The sequence below is a fragment of the Prunus persica genome, chromosome G1 (assembly GCF_000346465.2).
Source record: "Prunus persica cultivar Lovell chromosome G1, Prunus_persica_NCBIv2, whole genome shotgun sequence".
In the NCBI taxonomy this organism is placed as follows: Eukaryota; Viridiplantae; Streptophyta; class Magnoliopsida; order Rosales; family Rosaceae; genus Prunus; species Prunus persica.
This window is the reverse complement of record NC_034009.1, coordinates 7,648,997-7,676,885: the sequence shown is the minus strand read 5'-3', so window position 1 is coordinate 7,676,885 and position 27,889 is coordinate 7,648,997. Positions and strand designations below refer to the sequence as shown.

Genomic DNA, 27,889 nt, shown 5'->3' with positions numbered 1-27,889 from the left:
TCCAACTTTCATTTCTACAAGGGTGAATTGGTGAAATGTCCCTAACTTGTACCGTACTTTTAATTTGGCTCCTTTTTTTTAAAAAAAAAAAAAAAAAATTAAGGATCTAAACTAACTTTATAGTCAATTCCCCCCCCCCCCCCCAATCCATCCAATTTACTGTTAAAAATGATCACATGTGACCTCAAGAACAGTCTGAAGGCCACATGTAACCCCAAGAACAGTCTCAAAGCCATCTTCTTAATTTTCTAAATTAAATAAAATTTTCAAAATTTTTAAATTATAAAAAAAGGTAAACCCCGCGCCTCTTGTGCTCTTCGTTTTCTTTTCTCCTAGGGCTAGGGTTTCTCTGTCCTTTTTCTTCTAGCTTTTACTTTCACGCTCTCAGCTTCAATGGTGCAACACGAGGTCTAAGGCGGAGAACCCAATAAGGTCGTAACAACCGTTGAAATCAAAGGGGTGTCGGCTCAGTTGGTAATTTGAAGATGGTGGGGATCCAGATAAGCATTTTCAGGCGCTTTTCTCATTGGCGAAAGAGAAAGGAAAGGTGGTTGCAATTGGTGAGTATTGGACTATGATCGGCTTTAGTTTTGCGCAGAAGAGATTCAAAAGAGAAAGAGGGGTTGTGCGATTCGGGGTGGGTTGATGTGTATTACATTAATTTACCTACATTTATATGTGCATTAATTTATTTTTATTTGATTACCTAGAGGCATATGCACCTAAACAATATAGTGCCTCAAGTCATAAAGAGGGTTTGTAAGAGAATTTTTTTCAATCTTGAACCCACTGCTATGTTTTTATTTATTTATTTTTATAATACAAACAATAGTCTAAACACTACCGGAGAGGGGAGTTTATCTCTCACACACTACCAAGATGCCATGCATGTTCAAACTTGAAATCTTTGATTTGCAAGTAAAGGCCATTTGTTTCTAACCTAAACCCCGTTGGCAACCCAACACTATATTTTGATCCTAAAAATCCACATTGAAAAAAAAAATTGCCATATATAAACTTCAGGCATAATTTATGATTAAGAGAAAGTAGAAAAATTCTAGCCATTCTCTCCTTCTTTGAGTCTCAAAGAAAAACTCTACATAGGGGGAGGAGGAAGAAGCGTCATTGCCCCTCCTCCCCTCCTCTCTCCTAGCCTTTTTTGTTTGTTTTTTGTTTTGGTTAGTGAATAAGTCACTTGGGGTGTTTCGAATAAGAAGCCTCTTGTAGTGATTTCTTCTGAGCCATGCTCAGATTGAAGTTCCCCATCACCCCTTTTAGGCGTTCTCAAACAAATCCGTCACTCAAAACCCGCTTTGATGGAGGTGCTCCTTTTCTCTAAATTTAGGTCTACATCGTCTTTGATGGAGGTTGCTACAAATCACCCAGTTGTTCTTTGTCAAGGTAGTTGTTTTTATTTATTTGGTTGCTTTTATACTCAGGTAGATAGCTGGAAACCATGTTTTTCCTAAATTTGTTACGGATGTGGTGGTGGGTCTAGTCACAATAGCAGTTCTTCAGGTAGTGACGGTAGAGTTCGTTTAAGCTCATGAATTGGTTTAGGGTTTCAGTTATGTTGGGTATATGTGTTTTGTTTGGAATTATAGTTAAATATGGTGTTGTGAGCGAATGGTTTTAGTGCGGCTTTAGTTTTATTTTAACATATTAATTTGTTGCTCTTCGGGAATTGAGACTTTCGATGTCCTTGTTTTCCAAAGACAAGCTGTATGGAGGAAGAGTGTTTTTTTTTTTTTTTAAAATAAATTTTTTTTTTTTTGCATAACTCAGCATTACAAGGGAAATTTATTTAATATGAAATAAAGAGGTACACAAGGAGTGGGTTGGTGGGGTGGGGGTGTAGATAAGTGCCTCCTTTTTCCCAACCAAACCCTTATCCCATTTGAGTCACAACGCATGGGTTTATTGATTAAATATATATATATATATATATATATATATATATATATAAAGCAAAAGGATAATGCTGCCATATGGAAGTCCAAGATGTTATAAATAGCCTCTCTTGAAGCTCATCTATCTTGCATAATTTTAATGCCCATATACCTGCCCAAAGCACAAAAATTGAAAGGGGTGAAAAAGGGAAATATGGCATAGAATTCATTTCAAGCAAGCGATTTCAACAAAATAATTCTTCAGAATTTCTAGTGGTTTGCAACACATACCTGCCTAACATCATATAGAAGCCTTGAGGGTGGCTTGCTGGCATGGAAGGGAATGTAGTGGCATCAACAACACGTAATGCGTCGATCCCCATAACACGCAAACCGTCATCAACAACCTTCTCAACAAGGCATCCACCATGGTAATGCCAATATGAGGCTACAGCATCTTGACAAAATGTTTTAAATGATGCATCATCTGATTGGTTTTTGGGCAAAGGTATTCCTAAGAAATTGAAACCATCTATGCCCGGTAAATCTGGATTAGCTCTATATGGTTTTAAACTGTCTGTCCTTAGGAAATCACCAATATTTTTCATACCACTAACACAATGAGAAAGGTCTATCGGATTTGAAAAGTAGTTGAATTTGACATTTGGAGCAACTCTCACATCAATGGATGATCGTAACGTGACATAACCATATGACAGAGGTCCAGAAATTTTGTTAACAATGTGAGCGAAACTTGAAGGTGGCAACGGATAAGATGGACTAGGAAAAAGACTAAAGGGTGGAGTGGAATAATTCGACATTGAGATAGAACATTGGTAGAAATCGTCTGTAATGCCTAGTTTCGTTACATATGAGGGTTTCAGTGGCTTTGGCGGCAAAATGTTAACGAAATTACGAGGATTGTCGTACACATACTGGCCAACATAAGGATTGTCATGATAAACTTTGATTTTCAGAGATGATAAGTAAGACTCTGGGCCAACACCACTGAGTAATAGAAGTTGAGGGGTCCCAATAGTTCCTGCACTCAATATAACTTCTCCCTTACTGTGTATAAATGCCTGATGAGACTGTAAGTTAGCATCACTGTATTGGACTCCTACAGCCGCTGGCTTACCTGCGTCGGAGAACAGCTTAGAATTAATATATCATACAAATCCAACGGAAATAGGGAAATTTAGTTCACACTTGGGATAATACTGACCTTATATCGCTCTTTCTGTTAGTGTTTAAAATTACATATAAAACATCAATTTTGGAGTGGAATATCTGAATTAAATGCAACAACATTACCTAATTGATTACGGTTCGAGAAGATGATCTTCTCTACTGTGGCATGAACTCCAACTCGCAAGTTATTTGCGTCTCCATTATTAAGCAGTTCATCAGCTGCATGTCTTGTTCCATTATTGTCGAAAGTTGATCCGGTGAGTCTTATTCCTGGTTCGTGATCCAAACTGAATCCATTGCGTGGAGAAACACCAGCCTCGAACAATCCATCTCCTGCAAGAGCTTGCCACTGTTGCCAATTCGGCCTGACAACAATGGTGTCTTCAATCCACTTATATGTCTTATTAACCAAATCCATGTCCCATTCAATTCCTGATTGATTATAGAATGAAATGTTAGCTCTGGCATACACGCCAGCATTGATCATGCTCGTGCCTCCGAGGACCCTTCCTCGTACATTATCGATACCATCTTCGGACACAAACCTTTGAACTGGTGTCTGTCCGTTATCTTCTTGTTGGAGATTATATACAAACCCGTCTGTGGTCAACAGGTTTGGATATGCTGTAGGAAGAGTGCCCCTTTCCAGAACAAGCACCGAGTACTTTTCTGATAAAGTTGCTGCCAATGAACACCCTGATGTTCCTCCACCAACTACAATGTAGTCATATGTTCCTTCCAATTGTGGATCACTGGCGTTGTAAACAAATTTCAGGTAGCTAAAATCTGCAAAACGTATGACGAGCTAGATGAAGAGCTTTCTTTACAGTATACATGCATGAACATATATATGTACTTGTACTCGGGAAATTTATCAAAGGCCCCTCATAAAAACAAACCTAGGTAAGCAATATAAATATGCAAATTACTATAAAATGAAACCTAGCAAAAAACTACAAAAACGATAACTCGGAAGCTGAGACAAATTCGGTTTCCTTTTCTATGCCTTTTTCTCTTTTTTTTGGTTTGTTGTATTTCAAATGAAGTAGTTTACCATGAGGATGATTGTTGGAAAGCGAGTGAACCTCTGAATACTGAAGATGAAGGACAAAAAGGTGCAACACCAGTACTATAACTGACATTGTTGATTTCTCCATATATGTCTTTCGAATATTCAAAGCACTTGCACACCTCAAGAATTTATAGAGGGTCAGACTCAGTAAAGTTGAGTTGAATTGTCATGTTGTCCACAATCCGAAGAATATATCACTTGCATGAATCAGAAGACAATGTAATTTTCTTTACCACATTTATGTTTGCGAGTTCTTATTTAGTTAGGATTTTTGTTGCTTATCTATTTATTTGGTCATATTGTAATTGAGATTTATTTCCTATTGTATTTAGAGTTAACACATCTTTGTACTTCTTTATAAAAACCCCCATATTAGTGAAGAATATACATATGAAAAATCCGAGCATATCTAAAATATCTAAAAATTCCAATTTATACTTTGTTTGACATGATATTAGAGCTTAGTTGTTTGACATGGCCAATATCAAAGTAAATGGTAATTTTCAAATATGCTCATATTTTTTCAGATGTGCATTCTTTTCTAATATGGATGTATTTATAAAGAAGTACAAAGATGTGTTAACCCTAAATACAATCGGAAATAAATCTATACAATTGGAAATAAATCTCAATTACAATAGGACTAAATAAATTGGTAAGTAATCAAAATCCTAACTTAGTAAGAAACCAAAATCCTAACTAAAAAAGGACTTGCCAACACTCCCCCTCAAAGTTGGCGCAAAGATGTTTCGCATGCCCAACTTGATAAGCAAGTCATAGAGCACCACACTTGACATTGACCAATTAAACAACTATAGAGAAGGTCTTGTCGTAAACCATGAGTAAAACAACATGCAAACCAAAACAAAGATCGCAGTGGAAACACAAAAGCAAACACTAAACAATAGGGCACACAATAGAACACATAAACCCTAAACATAAGGCACACGACAGAACACATAAACCTTGTGTACACAGTAGAACACATGAATCGTGTGAACATGGCAGAACATAGAAACCGTGTGAACACTGTAGAACACAGAAACCTACTAAACACGACTGAAGGTAAGGCAAAACCAAACCCTAAAAACAAGGTAAGGCACAACAAAGGAAAACCCAAACCCTAAAAATAGGGCAAGGCAAGGTAAAACAAAATAAAAACAAAGCACGAGCAAGAGAAAAGGCAAGTCAAGGCAAGGCAAAACAAAGAAAAATAAAGGCAAAGCTAGGGCAAGGCAAAACAAAAGAAAAACAAAGCATGAGCAAGAGAAAAGGGAAGGCAAGGCAAAACAAAGAAAAATAAAGGTGAAGCTAGGGCAAGGCAATGACAAGAAAAGACAAAGGGCACGACCACAACAATGACCATATCAACGGAAAGCGAAGCAAGCAAAGGCAAAGGCAACGACAACATGAGTGAAATATGGCAATGAACAAATCATTCCATATCAATTGTAGCTAATTCATGGCTCTAATACCATGTTAAATTTCAGAGAGACGGGACATTGACCCACTACTAGCAACACCGGTATAAACCTCAACTTAGCCACCTACAAAACTTAGTAGGTGCGAGGTTTTATCCTAAAATGAGCGATATTAGTAGTGGAACTATTCATATATATGTTGTATTTTTATTTGTCAAGTTTTCGATGTAGAACTTTATATTCTTAAACAATTTATTGATCATATTGTGCACCACCTCTCTATGTGATCAATAAATGTAGTACAAATAGAATCACTCATCAAAAGCACACATACATTGAAAATGGTACATCCACAAAACTCTGTAATCTCTCTCTCTCTCGACTCATCAAATGAAACAAGTGATTCTTTAAAAATGAATTTAGCAAGAGCCAATTGCTCAATTTTTTCTCTTTTTTATTTTGTTATTGAGTGGAAGAAACGATCTGCAATTTTAATAAATAAAAAGGTGAACATAAAACTGAAGAAAGGTTTGTAGAGGGAGCATCCGTGTAGGCACTGGCGGATCTACATAGGCGCAAGGAGGTGCACTTGCACCTCCCCTCGCCGGAAAAACCATTGTAGGTGCTTCAAACTGCCCCTTTGCTCAACTGGTGTACAGATTACCTTATTTTTATATTACTCCATTTACTTAAGTTTACAATGTAAATAAGGAAATACCCCCCATTTGGATTCAAATAAAAATACTAGAAAATCAAATTCCTATCAAATCAAAATATGAAAAATCGGTTTTAGTACAAAATACGATTTAGGCTAAAAATGATGGCTCATTAAGTCAATATATACTTCATACTAAAATCCCATAAAATCAAGTTTTCTTATTTAATGTGTAAGGAATAAAAGCCGCCAAAAATTATTTTGAGAAAATGATTATTCCGAAAAACTATTTTTCATACTTAATCAATTTTGCACCTCCGCTAAAAAATTTCTGGGTCCGCCATTGCGTGTAGGGATTGCTCGTGAGTTCCTTTTAGTTTTGTTTCCCTTTTATTTTTTTGGGGTGGGGGAGGTAGGGGGCGGTTTTATTGCAAAACATATAATGAGGTTTACGAAACTATTATGTTGTGTTTGTTTTGTTTATTTGTTATTCGTGGTACTTCAAGTTAACATACATGCTCACAAGTAGTTCTTGTCATTCTGTCCAAAAGTCTGTTAATTAATGATGTGGCACACATGTGGCCCTCGCATATCCAATGACATAATGCCATGTGGATCAAATATAAATATTTATTTTTAAAAATAATTTAAAAATGATAAACCATAAAAGAAAACATTTAAATAAAAAGTAATTTTAAAAAAAAAAATCACCACCTCCTCTATCGCACCTCAATCCCCCATCCCCACCCACCTCCCCACCCTCTCGCCTCCCCCTATGGGATGATTGCTAACCAAAAAATTGGGGATTTCATGAGCTTTGGGCATTTGGGAATTTTGGGAACCCCATACACACTGATACTATGCTTTGAGTACAATTGCAGCACCACTTGATTGATTCATCGAAGAGATGGAAGAGAGGCATACGTTGTGATGGGTTCGCATTGAATGGGCCATGGTTGGTGGTGCTGGTTTTTTTTTTTTTTTTTTTTTTTTATAAAAAAATTATTACTATTATTACTATTTTTAATTTTTAATTATTTTTTTATGTAGGAGCTGGAGGGGGAGCTGGGAGGGGTAGAGGGATTGGGGTGCGATGGAGGAGGTGGTGATTTTGTTTTTATTTTATTTAGGGATATTTGTAGAAATGTCATATGAACTTATACCTTAGTTTCAATTTGTCATATGAAAAAAAAAATTTAAGAGAAATGTCACCTGAATTTTTCAAAATCAATCATTTGTCACTTGACTTTAACATCATCTAATTTTCCATCTATTTTGAAGGGTAATTTAGTCTTTTTATTTTCAATAATATTTTAAAAATAGAAATTCATTATAAAAAAAATTATATATCTTTTAAATAATTAAAAATAAAAAGAAAAATTATGAACAAAAACTTCTCTCTTCCCCCTCTTTATCTTCCACACCCACCATCACTACTCTATTTCAATACAATTTAAAATAAATAAATAAATAAGAGTTAACTTAATAAATAAATAATTTTTTTTAAAACATAAAAATAAAAAATAAAAAAAATGAAAGACACCACCTCCAATCCTCCAATCCCAACCGCCAGCCACCATTGTTCTCTCTTCTCTTTCTCCCCAACAACAACCCACCACCCCAACTCTGATCCATCTCACCCCTTAATATATATCTCTCTCTTCCTCTCACAAGAACAAACCCTGCCCCACCATCCCTAGTTGCTCACCCTAGATTTTCCAACCCATCTCCACCCCAATCTGTGCCCATTCGGGGGTCACCCCACTTCTCTGTCTCCATCTCTACCATTTGGCCATGCCCATCCTTCCCACCTCTCCTTTGTTCCTTCCCCCGACAACCCCCTTCCTTTTTTCAAGTTTTTTTCCTTTCTCTAATTATTTATTTATTTATTTTTTTTGTCTGATCAGTTTTTAAAATTTGCCAATATGTTAAAAATGGAAAACTTAGGTTTTTACATTTAACCCCCCATCCATTTGTACATTTAAGCTTTTTTTTTTTTTAAAAAAAAAACAATTTTTTCCATTTTTAAAATACCCTTGAAAATGAAAAGACTAAAATACACTTCAAAATAGATGGAAAGTTGGATGATATTAAAGTCAGGTGACAAATTATAGATTTTGGAAAATTCAGGTGACATTTCTCTTAAATTTATTTTTCAGGTGACAAATTAAAACTAAAGTATAAGTTCAAGTGACATTTCTACAAATATCTCTTTTATTTATTAATTTTTTAAGTTTTCTTTGATGGTTTATCACTTTTAAATTATTTTTTTAAATATACATTTTTATTTAATCTAGGTGGCATCAGATTATTGGATATATGAATCCACATGTGTGCCATGTCATCAATTTAACAGACTTGTAGACGGAACATGTCAACATAAAAGTAAATTTAGGTTTTAGCCATAAAAAAACTTTCACTTTTGAAAAAAGCCAAAGTTTTTTCAAAAAAGACAGAAAAACCTCTCGACTTTCAAATCAAAGACATGCAAATGTAAAGGATTCCTTGAGAAATCCAAAATTAAATAAGGGCAATTTTGTCCATTTTGACTTCTTTTAAAAAATTTCTCTCTCCTTTGGGTTTTTCCAAAGTCTCCCCAACATAAACTACTTGTGAGCACGTTTATTAACTTTGAGGATCATAAATGACCAAAAAAAAAAAAAAAGACACAACCTGATAGTTTCATGAATTTCACAAACGTTTTGTGATAAAAAAAAAAAATCATTTTTTTTTCTTTTGTTCCTGTTACAAAAATTACCTATTAATGTACATTAGTGTGAATTGAACCCATCATGTATTCAACTAAAATAGTATCACAACCAACCAAGTCAGGTGGGCAAACAATTATGTTAGTGTAGTGCGCTCATGCATATATATATATATATATATACAGTGACACCACTTTCACCGCTCCAAATTAGCATATATAAAAGATACAAATAAGTGGCTGAAATCAGAATCCACACAGAATTGTCACGGAGATTCTGAAAAGCCACCACCAACTCAGCTGAATCTGAGCTAAAAAAAATCAACAGATATTATCTATCCATACATACAACAAAAAAATATTAAATAATAATGAAAACCAAACAAGTTGGTTGTGCAATTAGACAACAGTACAAATAAAATATTTTTATTTATTTATGAAAAAAAGTACAAATAAAATTAAGAGGAGATAATTATTTTAGTCCAACTAAGTAATTATGGTTGACACTACCACACTTGATTTTATTTTGTCCACCCAACCCCAATGGAAAACAAAGTATATGCTCCTACCATGTTTTCGTGGTGTAAGAAACCAATGTGTTTGAGTGTGATTAAGATCCCACCCACACCTGGGAGAAGATTATAAAATAATAATAATAAGAAGAAGAAGAAGGAGGCTTAAGTGGTAAGTTTTATATTGATACAAACCACTTAAAATGGTGAAGTCGATAATGATGATTATATTATACACATGTTATATTAAGAAGGTCATACAGCCTGATTGTAATGTTCCACTATGAATGATATGTTATCAAGAGCATTAATTTAGAGAATGATATATTGATGATGTCATTTATAATATTCGTATTGCGTGTGTGAATTTAATATGATATAATTCTTTTTAATAGGAAATGCCTTAAAAAAAAAAAGAGTTTTAATTCACAACCAATTAAGGTAGGAAGAGTTCAAATCGTCCACTATAATTAGAACTTAATGATTGCACACTAACTAAAATAAAAAGTTTGGAAAGTTAATCAAGATGATTAAGTCAATTAATAATATATATAATTATATATCTATGCATATGTTGTAATTTGAAACCAGAAAAGAACACCCATGATTTAAACCCAAAAACAAAAAGAACACCAAAGACCCAAAGAACACAAAGGAAAGATTAATCTGAGCAATGCTTGAGGACCCATCAACATTTATTGTTGGCTTTCATGTTTCCATTAGCGTCCTTCGTTTGAACCCAATAAACAAACCTGGTAGTGCCCATATTCCCATGGTATTTCAATTTGATGACACTAATCAACATCCTTTGAATGTGGTTGTTGGTGGTGGGCAAGACTAATAATAACCGTGATAGATGGTGGCAAGACTAATAATAACCGTGATAGATGGTGGCAAGACTAATAATAACCGTGATAGATGGTGGCTCTGTGAAGCAGACGACAAGATGGTTGGGATGGTGTGGAAAGGGGAAAGGAAGAAGGGCAATCTTTAGGGAAAAAACATGGGGGATTCGGGGAGGATTTGGTGGAAAGCTCCACAACGGGAATGAGGACGGGGACTCCCAGAAAATTATTATTAGGGATGGAAGTGGGGATAGAGACGGAGATGATATTACCATAACCAGTTCCGAACCGGCCGTTGCCATCTCTAGTTTGAATTGATCTTTAAAAGACTTTTGGGTTTATGTACATTATAGTTTATGCACTTCGGCTTTAACTAGTTTGAATTTCTTTTATGTATGTTTATGTTGAGCCCATTTGCTCGGCTTGTTTGTGATGGGCTACGTTGTTTGGGCTTTCAACTTTTGTAATACTTCCCACAATCAATGAATAATTGACTCCTGTTATAAATAATATTGGTGAAGCCCACATAAAGAGAAATGATGGAAGAAAAATGATCTTATTGAGTATGGTAGTCAAAAGGAGAAATGATGGTGTTAGAAAAGAAGGAAGATTAGTCAAAAGATGAAATCATTATGTTGGGAAGATTAGTCTATAAATAGGCTCGTTCATTCACTTGTAAAACACACCAAAAAGAAAAGAAGAAAGAGTGAGGAAAGAAAGAACGGAAGAGAGAAAGAGAAAGAGTGAGAGTCAGAGAGAAGAGAAAGAGTGGAGTCTATCTGAGGAGAAATTCTGTCAGTGTAAACACTACAAAGAGATATATAATTCCACTCCTAATATTACAGTGGTACTTCTCATCAACTGATTATTCTAGTTTTATAACACGTTATCAGCACGAAAGTCTCTCCTTTTATTTTTGAATTTTTCCCAACTCAACACTATGTGGTTATTTCTCTGTTTCCTTTCTGTCATATCACTCTCACTTTACTACTACGACGACATGCAAACTTTCTTTTTTGTGTTCTCACAATTTCTATGTTGTTTCATCCATGCTTGTTTAATTTACTTCTTTGTAACGTAATTTGGAATGACGTGGTTTTATACCCCGTCCTGTTATTTTATGGTGGTGTATTTTTTTTACCCATCGCGTTGTAACACAAATTATTGTAATAAAATGATGGTGTGATCTTAAAACCCATCTATTATATCTTGAATAGTGGCGCAGTTATATTGCCCACAATATATGATATATTATGGACTTCTTATACATTAGGTGGAGGTTTTTATTCCCATATTTATTTTATTTATGGTATGGAGTAGGTTTATTACCCATACGGCAATATTTATTTAAAAGGGTGGCGCGAGTTTATCGTCCATGCCTTTACTTTTATTTAAAAGTATGGAGCAGAATTAGTGCCCATACAAGCACATTTACTCTTACTTAAAGTATGATGTGGAATTAACCCTCATACTTTATGAATTTACTTTACTGTACATTTACTAAAAGTATGATGTGGAATTAACCCTCATACTTTATGAATTTACTTTACTGTACATTTACTTTTATTAAAAGTATGATGTGGAATTAACCCTCAACTTTATGAATTTACTTTACTGCACATTTACTTTTATTAAAAGTATGATGTGGAATTAACCCTCATACTTTATATTTCCTTTTATTTAAAGTATGGTGCGGAATTAACGTCCATACAGCAAGCAATTTACTTTATGAATTTACTTTACCGCACATTTAATTTTATTTAAGGTATGGTGCAGGTTTATCGTCCATACCAGCAAATTCATAGCACTTTATTTTTATCATCAATTAATATACCTGAATAATGAGGGCCTGAAATTCCTATTAATAAGTGGCTTAATGTCCCAGATCTCGAGCCTAAAGTTTCGGATTGCAAATTTGGCAAAACTAGAGTTTGCTGCCTTGGACCTTTCCGGGGACAACTATTTATCATGGGTCTTGGATGCCAAAATTCATCTACGAGCCAATGGCCTCGGACAAACAATTGTAGATGAGAATGATGCTTCGCCTGAAGAGAATGCGAAGGCCATGATCTTTCTTCGCCGCCACATCCATGAAGCGCTGAAGAGCGAATATGTGGTGGTTGATGAACCGTTGGTTCTATGGAAAGCTCTAGGTGAAAGATACGATCACCAGAGGATGGTGACTCTCCCAAGAGCTAGATACGAATGGACTCACTTGAGATTTCAAGATTTCAAGTCAGTGTCCGAGTATAACTCTGCTATGCACAGAATTACCTCATTAATGAGGCTATGTGGGGAAAATATATCTGAGGAGGATATGCTCGAAAAAACTCTGAGCACTTTTCATGCTTCAAATGTCCTCCTTCAGCAGCAATACAGACATAGCGATTTCAAGAAGTACTTGGAACTTGTATCTTGCCTATTGTTAGCTGAGCAGAATAATGAGCTCTTATTAAAGAATCACCAATGTCGCCCAACAGGCTCAGCACCACTTCCTGAAATAAATGCTGCATCTCAGGAAGTGAATGCCACTTCATCTCGTGGTAGTATCCACAAACGTGGGCGAGGGGGCAAGCGTGGCCGCTAGCAAGGAAGCAGAAAAGATCGTGGTGCTCGTTCAGAGGGTTTCGGTCCAAGAAGCGGTCCATCCACGAATGGCAAAAATACATCCCGTAATAAGGGAAAGGCACAGATGAGCCATGTGCCTAGAAATGTTGAAAGCACTTGTCACAGATGTGGTGCAAAGGGACACTGGGTGCGCGCATGTCGTACGCCCAAGCATTTGGCGGATCTCTATCAAGCTTCACTTAAGAACAGGAAAGTGGAGATAAATTATATTGATCATGCTCCACCAGTCACAGATGGCTCATCAGAAATATCGCGTCAGCTAAACAAGAAGCATCTGGATGTTTCTAACTTTGTTACTGAAAAAGGGAATGAAGCTTCTGAGTCCGAATTAGATTAAATTCCTTAATGTACTATTTGTATTAGATGAAGTGTTGTTTAATTTTTCATCCAATAAAAGTGGTAATGTTTTCTTCTTTATTGATTACAGTGTGTGTGTGCTTATTTGAAGGCATGGATGTAAATTATGGATGCCCTCAAAACAAAGGTTATGGCAAAGATATTTGTCTCGCAGACAGCGCGACTACTCATACGATCCTTCAAGATCAGAAGTATTTCTCAAAATTAATGCTAACAAAAGCAAAGGTAACAACCATATCAGGTCCTGCAGATCTGATTGAAGGCTCAGGGATAGCCCAAATTATGTTACCAAATGGAACAATACTGTCCATTCCAGATGCTTTGTATTCATCTAACTCCAGAAGGAATCTGTTGAGTTTCAAAGATATACGTTTGAATGGCTACCATGTTGAAACAAAGAAAGAGAAAAACATGGAATATCTTTGCATTACCTCCAGTGATACCCAAAAGCGTATACTGGAGAGGCTTTGTGCGCTCTCATCAGGGTTGTATTATACAACCATACGGACAATTGAGGCACATAGTGTCATGGACCAAGAGTCCATTGACTCAAATGCTTTTAAGCTTTGGCATGACAGGTTGGGTCATCCTGGATCCACAATGATGCGCAGAATCATCACCAACTCTAAAGGACATCCCTTGTTGACTAAACACATTATGTTATCAAGTGACATCTTTTGCCAAGCTTGTTCACAAGGGAAGTTGGTGATCAGAACATCACAACCGAAGGTTGATGTTGAGTCTCCATCATTTTTGCAGAGAATTCAAGGGGACATTTGTGGACCTATTCATCCCCCATGTGGACCATTTCGGTACTTTATGGTCTTGGTGGACGCATCTACTCGATGGTCACATGTTTGTCTTTTGTCTACTCGGAATATGGCATTTGCTAGACTTTTGGCTCAGATAATTAAATTACGAGCCCAATTCCCAGATTATCCCATTAAGTCAATCAGACTCGATAATGCTGGTGAATTTACATCTCAAACTTTTGATGACTACTGCATGTCACTAGGCATTGACATTGAACACCCTGTTCCCCATGTGCATACTCAAAATGGCTTGGCAGAAGCTTTAATTAAGCGCCTTCAGTTGATAGCACGCACTTTGCTAATGAAAACAAAGTTGCCAGTTTCTGCTTGGGGATATGCCATTTTACATGCAGCATCACTTGTGCGATTGAGGCCCGTCGCCAACAATCAATATTCTCCAATACAACTCGTATTGGGGAATCAACCAAACATTTCACATTTAAGAATTTTTGGGTGTGCGGTATATGTGCCCATTGCACCACCGCAACGTACTAAGATGGACCCTCAACGCAGATTGGGAATTTATGTGGGTTTTGAGTCACCATCTATCATCAGATATTTGGAACCCCTGACGGGTGATATTTTTACCGCACGGTTTGCGGATTGCCATTTTGATGAGACAATCTTCCCATCATTAGGTGGAGAAAAATCTGTGTCTAAAGAACAAGGCAAACTCATTCCTGAAAAACGACATGAATTATCATGGAATGTATCCACATTGTCTCATCTCGATCCTCATACTGCTCAATGCGAAAACGAAGTGAGAAGGATCGTTCACCTCCAAAGTATTGCAAATCAGATGCCAGATGCATTTAATGATGCAGCAAAGGTGACGAAATCTCATATCCCAGCTGCAAATGCACCCGCACGGATTGATGTCCATAATGGACAAGGCAATGTGCCAGCAAATGGTTCATCTGTTGCATGCCTGAAGCGTGGCAGACCACTAGGCTCAAAGGATTCAGTTCCTCGAAAGAGGAAGTTGATGGACAAAATGAATCCAAATGAAATAAATAGAGAGCCCACAATTCATAATTCAAATGCCCCCAAAGAGGGACAGGTACTTCCTGAAAAGGAAAACGTCGTTAGTGAGGCAAGTGCCCCTGGAGTGGCAACTGTACCTGAAAGTCAAGAAATCTCCATAAATTATGCGTCCACTGATGAATTGTGGAGTAGAAATGAGATGATCATCGATGATATATTTGCATTCTCAGTAGCTGCTGAGATCATAAAAGATGATGATATTGAGCCATGCTCTATTAATGAATGTACACAGAGGCAAGATTGGCCCAAATGGAAAGATGCAATCCAGGCAGAATTAAATTCTTTGGAAAAAAGGAGTGTTTTTGGACATATTATTCCAACTCCACCCTATGTGAACCCTGTAGGTTACAAGTGGGTATTTACAAGAAAGCGCAATGAGAAAAATGAGATCTCAAGGTATAAAGCGCGACTCGTTGCGCAAGGTTTTTCACAAAGGCCTGGAATTGATTATGTAGAAACGTACTCTCCAGTAATGGACACAATTACATTCTGTTACTTAATAAGTTTGGCGGTTTCGGAAAAACTTGAAATGAGACTCATGGATGTCATTACTACATATCTGTATGGAGAATTGGATACAGATATATACATGAAAGTTCCAGAAGGATTCAAGCTGCCTGAAGCAGCCAGAAATAAACCACGGGGCATGTTCTCAGTTAAATTGAGAAGATCATTATATGGGCTAAAACAATCTGGACGAATGTGGTACAATCGTCTCAGTAAGTATTTACTGAAGGAAGGATACACAAATGATCCTATTTGCCCATGTGTGTTTATTAAGAAATCAGAGTCTGGATTTGCGATAGTGGCAGTATATGTCGACGACATGAACCTGATTGGAACTTCTGAAGAGCTTCAAAAGACTGCTGATTATCTCAAACGTGAATTTGAGATGAAAGACCTTGGAAAGACAAAATATTGTCTTGGCTTGCAGATTGAGCATAGTGCTAATGGAATTTTGGTGCATCAATCAACTTATACTGAAAAAGTATTGAAACGGTTTGGCATGGATAAAGCCCATCCACTTAGCACTCCAATGGTCGTTCGGTCGCTTGACACTAAGAAAGACCCATATCGTCCAAAAGGGGATGATGAAATGGTCATTGGTCCAGAAGTACCATATCTTAGTGCAATAGGTGCTTTATTGTACCTGGCACAATGTACCAGACCAGACATATCATTTTCAGTAAATCTGTTAGCAAGGTACAGTTCTGCTGCAACAAGGCGACATTGGACCGGCATCAAACATGTCCTACGATACCTTCGTGGGACAACAGACATGGGCTTATTCTATTCCAGTGAATCGACCAGCTCCCAGAGTATTGTTGGTTATGCAGATGCAGGATATCTCTCTGATCCACATCAAGGACGATCACAGACTGGGTATGTATTTACATGCGGAGGAACTGCAATCTCATGGCGCTTAACGAAACAAACACTAGTGGCCACATCTTCCAATCACTCAGAAATACTTGCCCTCCATGAAGCCAGTCGTGAATGCATTTGGTTAAGGTCGGTGATCCATCACATCCGGAGCACGTGTGCCCTACCCTCAGCAACAGACACTCCAACAATCCTGAATGAGGACAATGCAGCTTGTATTGCTCAGATCACAGGAGGGTATATCAAGGGTGACAGGACTAAGCACATATCACCAAAGTTTTTCTATACACACGAGCTCCAGAAAAGTCAAGAAATCAAAGTCAGACAAATCCGCTCAAGCGATAACCTGGCAGATCTATTCACTAAATCATTGCCGAAATGTACATTCCAAAAGTTAGTGCATGACATCGGATTACGACAACTCTGCAAGAAATCAAGTTGGAGCATGCAAAATCAGGGGGAGCATTCAAGAGTCCTCTAACACAGGACATATGCGCGTTGTACTCTTTTTCCTTCGACTAGGGTTTTTTCCCACCGGGTTTTTCCTAGCAAGGTTTTAACGAGGCAACATGAGCGCATTACCCTTATGTCCCAAATAAAGTTGTACTCTTTTTCCTTCGCTTAGGTTTTTTCCCACTGGATTTTTCCAAGCAAGGTTTTAATGAGGCAACCAATCTAGGGACATGTGGTCTTCAAGGGGGAGTGTTGTAAATAATATTGGTGAAGCCCACATAAAGAGAAATGATGGAAGAAAAATGATCTTATTGAGTATGGTAGTCAAAAGGAGAAATGATGGTGTTAGAAAAGAAGGAAGATTAGTCAAAAGATGAAATCATTATGTTGGGAAGATTAGTCTATAAATAGGCTCGTTCATTCACTTGTAAAACACACCAAAAAGAAGAGAAGAAAGAGTGAGGAAAGAAAGAACGGAAGAGAGAAAGAGAAAGAGTGAGAGTCTGAGAGAAGAGAAAGAGTGGAGTCTATCTGAGGAGAAATTCTGTCAGTGTAAACACTACAAAGAGAAATATAGTTCCACTCCCAATATTACAGTGGTACTTCTCATCAACTGATTATTCTAGTTTTATAACAACCCCAAAAAAAAGTATATAAGTTGTTTTAGAATTTTTCTATGAATAAATATAGAAATTAAACATAATATATTTTTCTTAACAATTATTCTCATATACTATTTGGAGGTGGTGAAAATTCACCCAATCTGGGCACCTTTCGAAAACACAAGCAATTGGGCTCTAGGAGTTACGGCCGAGTGCGAGAATTGACTTCGGGTGTGAAGAATAGCAGCCAGCCGGGCTGGAGAAGAATACCAGCCGGGTTTGAGAAGATGGTCAGGCTGGAGGAGTTTGATGGCTGGGCGTGAAGAATGGTGGGCGGATCCGAGAACTTGTGCCCGGAATTGAGACTGAAGAGGCCTGGACGTTTGGAGCAAAGCCGACTGGAACCCAAGACTCGAATATGGCTCGAAGATGATTGAGGGAGCTTGGCAGCCGGACTCGCAGTAGTTGGAAACTCGAAGGCCGCCGGATTGGAGGAGCTTAGCTGCCGAGTTTGAAGCTCTGGGGTCTTGTAAAAATGTGGCCGGTTTTTTGGAGTTCTGAGGCTTTGAAACAATGTGGGTGAGTATATATATATATATATATATATAAAATAATAATAATAAAAGTGAATGGCTATTTAATGGAGCTCGGAGGTTCAAGCCCAAGCTATGGATTTGAGTCCAGGATTTCCACAAAAATATATGCATGCAGAAGAGGGCTCACAAGGAAAGAAATTAAGGAGATTGATGATAGTTCAGAATATTCCAAAACAAGAGAGAATCAAGCAATCAGAGTATCTACACCAATGAAATCCTACAGATTTAGAGGCCTCGAAAGGAAAGAATTTTAAAGAGTTGACATTTGGTCATTCAATGGCCAGCCCATGGGTCAACGGGCCCTCTATATGAACCTCACCAAACGAAGGTAGAGGAGACACACAAAGCTATTTTTTGTCTTGCACTTTTCTTTCCCTATACTTAGGATTTTACTTTTCAATCACCTAGTGTAGCAAGTTCTTCATTTTCCTAGTGTAAGTTTAAATTCTTGTTCAATTTACATTTTCTTGTCTTTTAGATTCAAGTTTATTTCAATTGCTTTACATTTTATTATTATCGCATTTTAATTAAGTTTAATTTCAAGTATAATTTAGTTTATCGTTCTTATCATTCTTATCGATTTTATTTCATTCTTTCTTTATTTATCGCTTTGATCTATTTTATCACACTTTTATTCTTCTCTTTATGTTTAAACACACATTTAATTTAATTGCACCATTTTCAGTAAAAAACCTAAAAATCACAAAAACATCCATACGAATCCTAACCATCCTCGAGCCCGAGGAAGTGAAAGAACCTAGGCCAAGAGGAGGTTCCTTACTTGGCTGATCAATCACTTGATCAGAAGTCAGAAGTGCAACATAATCATCTACTCACATTCCATTCAAGCCCAAATTCGTGGCTTGGTGGTGACACTCCCTGCACTCAAAAGAAGAAGGAACAAAAGTTCATTCCGTCAGCCACCTTGGTCGAAAAGAGGGATACATAATTTATACAAAACTCATAAATTACGCAGTTGTGCCCCTCACTTCGACTATAGATAGCTTGCCACTAGCTAGTTTCTGTCAAAATACCTGCATGCAGGGGTGGTGCTAGAATTGTAAAGTTAGGAGGGCCGAAGTAAAAAATACAATTATATAAAATACCTAAGTATTCAATTTTCGAGTCTCATCTAAAATCTTTTTTGATTCTAAGACTTTTTAGTATTCCTTCTACTTGATATTGAACTTGTCTTTTTTTTCGGCAGCTCGTTTTCTTGTTGACAAGTTGTTAGTATACAGTCCATGCACAACATAAAACCAGAGATATGGATCCTGAGAACTTGTCGAAGCGGTGTTACAAGATTTGCAGAACAACCAGAATGGACATAATGTGAATCATCCAGACGGACAAGATGTTGATGACCAGAACGTGTAAAATGTACAAAACGTCAATGTGAATTAGATTGAGCGTGAACAGGAGCGCTAGCTGAAGTTGAGACTCACAGAAGGAGAGAGTGGCTAGGGTTTTTTTTTTCTCCATACTTGAGTACAGTAGTATGAACTTTCTCCATTATTGAGTACAGTGGATTGCCTTAGCCGTCAATGAAAAAAAGAAACCTAGCCGCTCTCTCATTCTGTGAGTCTCAAAGAAAAACTCTACATAGGGGGAGGAGGAAGAAGCGTCATTGCCCCTCCTCCCCTCCTCCCCTACTCCCCTCCTCTCTCCTCACCTTTTTTTTTTTGGTTAGTGAATAAGTTCACTGGGGTGTTTTGAATAAGAAGCCTCTTTTGTGGTGATTTCTTATGAGCCATGTTCAGATTGAAGTTCCCCACACCCCCTTTAGGCATTCTCAAACAAATCCTTCTCTCAAAACCTGCTCTCAAACACTGCTCATGTTCTATAAATTTGGGTCTACATTATTTTTTATAGAGGTTGCTGTAAATCACCCAATTGTTCTTTGAAAAGGTAGTTATTTTCGTTTATCTATTCCCTCTTATGCGCAGGTGGTGGGTGTGGTGTGGCCACAATTGCACTTCTTCAGGTGGTGGTGATAGAGTTCGTTTAGGCTCATGGGTTGCTTTAGGATTTCGGTTATGTTGAGTATGTGTGCTTTATTTGAGTTTATGGTTAATTGTGGTGTCGTGGGATAGTAGTTTTAGTACGGCTTTAGTTTTATGTTTAACATGTTAGTTTGTTGCCCTTTCAGAATTGGTATTTTCAATGTTTTTAATTATACTGTTGAAGTTTATTTTTGATAAAAATACAAATAAAATTAAAATTCAGGTATCTACTGGGTTTTGCAAGGACAAGCTGTATGAAAGAGTGTTTTTATTTTATTATTTTTTACATAGCTCGGCATTACAAGGGAAATTTATCTAATATGAAATAAAGAGGTACCCTGGGGGGAGGGGGGATTAGTAAGCCCTTTTTCCCAACCAATCCCTTATCCCATTTGAGTCAAAACTCATGGGTTTATTGATTACATATATAAAAGCAAAAGGATAATGCGGCCATGTGGAAGTCCAGGATTTTTGGTTGGAATGTGGAACTACTATAAATAGCCTCCCTTGAAGCTCATCTATCTTGCATAATTTTAATGCCCATATACCTGTCCAAAGCACAAAAATTGAAAGGGGTGAAAAAGGGCAATATGGCATGGAATTCATTTCAAGCAACCGATTTCAACAAAATAATTATTTAGAATTTCTAGTGGTTTGCAACACATACCTGCCTAACATCATATAGAAGCCTTGAGGGTGGCTTGCTGGCATGGAAGGGAATGTAGAGGCATCAACAACACGTAATGAGTCGATCCCCATAACACGCAAACGGTCATCAACAACCTTCCCAACAAGGCATCCACCATGGTAATGCCAATATGAGGCTACAGTATTCCGACAAAATTTTTCGAAAGATGCATCATCTGATTGGTTTTTCGGCAAAGGTTTTCCGAAGAAATTGAAACCATCTATATCCGGTAAATGTGGATGAGCTCTATATGGTTTTAAATTGTTTGTCCTTAGGAAATTACCAATATTTTTCATACCGCTAACACAATGAGCAAGGTCTGTCGGATTTGAAAAGTAGTTGAACTTGACATTTGGGTGAACTCTCGCATCAATGGATGATCGTAACGTGACATAACCATATGACAGAGGTCCTGAAATTTTGTTAACAATGTGAGCGAAAGTCGAAGTTGGCAAGGGATAAGATGGACTGGGAAAAAGACTAAAGGGTGGAGTGGAATAATTCGACATCGAGATAGAACATTGGTAGAAATCGTCTGTAATGCCCAGTTCCGTTACATATGAGGGTTTCGGTGGCTTTGGCGGCAAAATGTTAACGAAATTACGAGGATTGTCATACACATACTGGCCAACATAAGGATTGTCATGATTAACTTTGATTTGCAGAGATGATAAGTAAGACTCTGGCCCAACACCATTGAGTAGTAGAAGTTGAGGGCTCCCAATTGTTCCTGCACTCAATATAACTTCTCCCTTAGTGTGTACAAATGCCTGATGAGGCTGTCCTTTAGCATCAGTGTATATGACTCCCACGGCTGACGAACCTGCATCGGAGAACAGCTTAGAATTAATATGCCATACAAATCGAACGGAAATAGGGAAATTTAGTTCACACTTGGGCCAATACCTGACCTTATATTGCTCCTTCTGTTAGTGTTTAAAAAAACATATAAGATATCAATTTTGGAGTGCAATATCTGAATTAAATGCAACAAACATTACCTCTTCTACTGGTCAAGAAGATGATATTCTCTACTGTGGCATGAACTCCAACTCGCAAGTTGTCTGCGTTTCCTTTATTAAGCAGTTCATCAGCTGCATGTCTTGTTCCCTGATTGTCGAAAGTTGAGGCGGTGAGTCTAATTCCTGGTTTGTGATTCAAACTGAATCGATTGTGTGGAGAAAGACCAGCCTGGAACAATCCATGTCCTACAAGATCTTGCCACTGTTGCCATTTCGGCCTGAAGACAATGGTGTCTTCAATCCACTTATATGCCTTTTTAACCAAATCCATGTCCCAGTCAATTCCTGATTGATTATAGAATGAAATGTTAGCTCTGGCATACACGCCAGCATTGATCATGCTCGTGCCGCCGAGCACCCTTCCTCGTACATTATCGATACCATCTCCGGACACGAACCTTTGAACTGGTGTCTGTCCGTTATCTTCTTGCTGGAGATTATATACAAACCCGTCTGTAGTCAACAGGTTTGGATATTCTGTAGCAAGAGCGCCCCTTTCCAGAACAAGCACCGAGTACTTTTCTGATAAAGTTGCTGCCAATGAACACCCTGATGTTCCTCCACCAACTACAATGTAGTCATATGTTCCTTCCAATTCTGGATCACTGGCGTTGTAAACAAATTTCAGGTAGCTAAAATCTGCAAAATGTATGAAGAGCTTTCTTTATAGTATATATGCATGAACACATATATGTACTTGTAGGCGGGAAATTTATCAAAGGAGCGAACAACTGACACCTAGACAGACAAAAGCCCCCTCACAAAAGTGCTAAAAACGAACCTAGGTAAGCATGAGGATAATACCGCATAAAAATTAAAATTTTTTTTAAAAAATGGCATGAGGATAACTCGGAACCTGAGACAATTCCTTTTCCTTTTCTGTGCCCCCCGCCGCCCCCCCCCCCCCCCCCCCTTTTCTTTTTTTTCTTTTTTTTGAATTTCAAATGAAGTAGTTTACCATGAGGATGATTGTTGGAAAGCGAGTGAACCTCTGAATACTGAAGATGAAGGACAAAAAGGGGCAACACCAATACTATAACTGACATTGTTGATTTCTCCATGTCTTTGAATATTCAAAGCACTTGCACACCTCAAGAATTTATAGAGGGTCAGACTCAGTAAGTTGAGTTGAATTGTCATGTTTTCCACAATCCAAGGAATATAGCTAAAGTCAATTGCATGAATCAGAAGCCAATATAATTTCTTTACCACATTTATGTTGGTTAGTTAGGATTTTTGTTATTTACTTATTTATTTAGTTTTATTGTTATTAAGATTTATTTCTTTAGGGTTAACACAACTTCATACTTCTTTATAAAAACAAAAAATTTGAGCATATCTGAAATATCTGAAAATATTTTAAAATTCTAATTTACTTTGTTTAACATGGTATCAGAGCTTAGTTGTTTGACATGGCTAGTATGCTTTGATACCATGGCCAGTATGCTCTTTATAAATGGGAATTTCAGATATGCTCAGATTTTTTAAATGTGTATTCTTCTCAAATTTGGAGATATTTATAAAGAAGTATAAAAATGTGTTAACCCTAAATACAATCGGAAATAAATTTAAATTACAATAGGAAATAAATCTCAATTACAATAAGACTAAATAAACAGGTAAGTAATCAAAATCCTAACTTAGTAAGGACCAAAATCCTAACTAAATAAGAACTCGCCAACACTCTCCCTCAAGTTGGCACAAAGATGTTTCACATGCCCAACTTGATAAAGCAAGTCATAGAGCACCATACTTGACATTGACCAATCAAACAACTGTAGAGAAGGTCTTATCGTTAACCATGAGTGAAACAACATGCAAACTAAAGCAAAGATCGCAACGGAAACACAAGAGCAAACCCTAAACAATAAGGCACACGGCAAAACACATAAACCCTAAAAATAGGGCACACAACAGAACACTGTACATAGTAGAACACATAAACCGTATGAACATGACAGAACATAAAATCCTGTGAACACGATAGAACACAAAAACCGTCTAAACACGGCAAAAGGTAAGGCAAAACCAAACCCTAAAAAATAAGGTAAGGCACGACAAAGGATAACCTAAACCCTAAAAATAGGGCAAGGCACGACAAAGGCAAAGGCAAAACCAAACACTAAAACTAGGGTAAGGCAAGGCAAATGCAAGGAAATGCAAGACAAAACAAGGCGAGGTAAAACAAAAGAAAAATGAAGCAAGAGCAAGAGCAAAGGCAAGCAAAAGCAAAGAAAAATAAAGGCAAAGCTAGGGCAAAGCAAGGCAAGGCAACTACAAGGAAAGACAAAGGGCACGGCCACAACAATAGCAATGACATTGACCACATCAACGAAAAACGAAGCAAGCAAAGGCAAAGGCAAAGGCAAAGGCAAAGACAACATCAACGGCAGCAACAAAAACATGAGCAAAAAATGGGAATTAACAAATTCTTCCATATGAATTGTAGCTAATTCATGCAAACACAACTTCTTTTCACTCCCCCTCTCCTCCTAAAGAGAAGGAGTCTTTGGAGCCAAGAAATAGGCAATATCTTCATATCCTTTTCACTCCCCCTGGTAAGACTTGTCAATGGGCCGGCCTGGGCTTTAAAGAGGAGAGAGAAAATACCAGGCCAGGCCGGGCCGGATTTTTTTATAAAAACAAAGCCCAAGCCCGACCCATGAGCCGGGTTTGAGAAAGCCCATCGGGCCAGGCCGGGCCGAAACGGACCTACTTCATTTGAAAAAAATCATGAATTTAATCATAAGGGCATTTTAGTCCAAATTTGAGATTAAATTCACTTAATTCCAATATTTTCACATCAAACCAAATTCATAAAACACCCAATAAAGTCACACAACTTAATAAGATTTTCTACAAAAATAATTAAACCAACCATTATTTTTGAGGTTATTACATAATTAGACCGTAATACGTTTTAAGAAATAACTTTAAAAAATATTAAGTATCAAAAAAATATATTTTTTTAAAGGATGGTATGAATAAATATGCAAATGTTTGGTGATGTGTTCAAGAAAAACATGATTATATTTGGTGGTATGATTATGTTCCGTGATATGATTATATTTGGTGATATGATATGTTGTTCATCTTATTTATATATATAATTGTTGTATTAATAATTGACACAAATTAATGTGCTAATCATCCAATTATAAACTATGAATGAGTAAAGAAAAGTAAATGAAATGAAACAAATTATATATGTGATTTAAGTGATATAATCCTAAACCTAAACTCTTATTTATACATAATTATATATGTATGCGGGCCTAACGGGCCGAATTTTTGTGGGCGGGCCAGGTTGGACTTTCTTGGGCTTAACTAAGCCGAGCTGGGCTTCAGACACCCAAGCTCAAGCCCAGCCTAGCCCAGCCCATAATGGGCTGGGCTGGCCTTTTTTTAATGGGTCGGGTTGGCCCTCATCGGCTCATGAGCCCGCAGGCCAAATGATGAGGCCTAACCCCCCGGCTAGTGGCTCACTACTAGCAACATCGATATAAACTTCAACTTAACCACCTACAAAGCCCAGTTGGTGTGAAGTTTGAGCACAAAAGACCTCCATGATATTAGTAGTGGAACCATTCATATATATCTTGTATTTTTATTTGTTAAGTTTTCGATTTGGGACTTTATATTCTTCAACAATTTATTAATCATATTGCACACCATCTCTCTATGTGATCAGTAAATGTAATACAAATAGAATCACTCATTAGAAGCACACATACATAATTTTCCCAACGAATAGAACTTTTATTCTTCAGTGCTTTCAAAATGGTACATCCATAAAACTCTGTAATCTCTCTCTCTCTCTCGACTCATCAATTGAAGCAAGTGATTCTTTAAAAATGAATATATCAAGAGCCAATTGCTCAATTTTTTTTCTCTTTTTTACTGTGTTATTGAGTGGAAGAAACGATCTGCAATTTTAACAAATAAGAAAGTGAACATAAAACTGAAGAAAGGTTTGTGGAGGGAGCATCCGTGTAGGGACTGCTCGTGAGTTCCTTTAAGTTTTGTTTCCCATTTTTTTTAGGGTTTTTTTTATTGCAAATGTATATGAAGTTTATGAAACTATCATGTTGTTTTTTTTTTTTTGGGGGTCATTCGTGTCTTTAAGGTTAATATATGTGCTCATAAAGTAGTCCCTATCGTTTTGTCTATAATAAGTCTATTAAATTGATGACATGGCACACATGCAAGCCTCGCATATCCAATGATATAACGCCATATGGATTAAATATAAATATATATATTTTAAATGATAAACCATAAAAGAAAACTTTAAATAAAGAAGTTCTAAAAAAAATCACCTCCTCCTCTATCACAACTCAATTCCCCATCCCCACCCACCTCCCCTACCTCTCGCCTCCCCCTATGGGATGATTGCTAGCCAAAAAATTAGGGATTTCATGAGCTTTGGGTATTTGGGAATTTTGGGAACCGATCATACATTCTGAAACTATGCTTTGAATACAATTGCAGATCCACTTGATTGATTCATCGAAGAGATGGAAGAGAGGCATACGTTGTGATGGGTTCGTATTGAATGGGCCATGGTTGGTGCTGCTGTTTTTTTTATTTTTTATAATTATTTTTTTATGTAGGGGCTGGAGGGGGAGCTTGGTGGGGGTGAGGGATTGGCATGCGATGGAGGAGGTGGTGATTTTGTTTTTATTTCTTTTATTACTTTTTTTAAGTGTTCTTTTATGGTTTATCAGTTTTAAATTATTTTTTAAAATATATTTATTTATTTAATCTTTGTGGCATCATATTATTGGATATGTGAGGTTCATATGTGTGTCATGTTATCAATTTAATAGAGTTGTAGACGGAATATAATAGCATGGACTATTAGTGAGCACATTTGTTGACCTTAATGATCATAAATGACACCAAAAAAAAATAAAAAAGGCACAACCTAATAGTTTCATGAATTTTGAAAAACGTTTTGTAATAAATAAAAAAAAACTGGGCAAAAGGTTACGTTAGTGTCCTGCTCTTGCATATATATATCTACCATGTGCACTTGCACTACCAAAACTAGCATATATATAGGAAGATGCAAATAAGTGGCTGAAATCAGAATCCACACAGAATGGTCAGGTAGATTCTGAAAAGTCACATCCAACTCAGCTGAATTTGAGCTAAAAAATCAAACAGATATTATCTATCTATACATCCAACCAAAAAAATATTAAAAAATAATGAAAACCAAACAAGTTGGTTGTGCAATTAGACAACAGTACAAATAAAATATTTTTATTTATTTATGAAAAAAGTACAAATAAAACTAAGAAGAGAAAATTATTTTAGTCCAACTAAGTAATTATGGTTGACACTACCACACTTAATTTTTTTTTGTCCACCCAACATATGCTCCTACCATATGTTTTCGTGGTGTATGAAACCAATGTGTTTGAGTGTGATTAAGATCCCACCCACACCTGGGAGAAGAGGATAATAATAATAATAATAAGCTGATTGTGGTGTGATTTTAAGTGTGATTCAATTATCAAACACCTTAAATCGCTTAATTTTAAAAATAAAGTTAATTTTTGGTCAAAAAGCAATCCCAAACATAACCTAAGTGGTTAAGTGGTATGTGATACAAACCACTTCAAATGGTGAAAGTGGATAATAATTATTATATTATATACATGTTATATTAAGAAGGTCATATAACCTGAATGTAATATATTATATACAAGTGGTCAACTATGAATGATGTTATCAAGAGTATTAATTTAGAGAAAGACCTTATTATATTATGACTCCAATTGAATAGGTTCTCCACCTCTTATATATTGGTTTGGGTAATCATGATATATTGATGGTGTTACTTATGACTTGTGGAATCTTTAAGACTTTCACAGAAGTGAACTTCAGTAGAACTGTCTTTGCCTTTAATTGTAGATGCAGAGGCATTTCCCATATACAGTTTCTCACCACTAAAATTCTGTTTGTAATTAGTGTACAAATTTTTGTGACCACAAATTTGTC

The 27,889-nt window shown here is 36.8% G+C and overlaps 2 protein-coding genes across 2 annotated transcripts; both read right to left on the bottom strand.

Moving 5' to 3' along the window:
- LOC18788307 ((R)-mandelonitrile lyase 1) lies at positions 1,680–4,252 on the bottom strand. The gene is made up of 4 exons (XM_007224138.2): positions 4,135–4,252; positions 3,204–3,866; positions 2,181–3,027; positions 1,680–2,061 (listed from the first exon to the last, which is right to left on the bottom strand). The coding sequence occupies exons 1-4, from the start codon at positions 4,235–4,237 to the stop codon at positions 2,028–2,030; spliced, it is 1,647 nt and encodes a 548-aa protein (XP_007224200.2). The 5' UTR covers positions 4,238–4,252; the 3' UTR covers positions 1,680–2,027.
- LOC109948555 ((R)-mandelonitrile lyase 1-like) lies at positions 20,422–23,085 on the bottom strand. The gene is made up of 4 exons (XM_020561948.1): positions 22,839–23,085; positions 21,860–22,519; positions 20,838–21,681; positions 20,422–20,718 (listed from the first exon to the last, which is right to left on the bottom strand). Exons 1-4 carry the CDS (start codon positions 22,939–22,941, stop codon positions 20,685–20,687), a joined length of 1,641 nt encoding a protein of 546 aa, XP_020417537.1. The 5' UTR covers positions 22,942–23,085; the 3' UTR covers positions 20,422–20,684.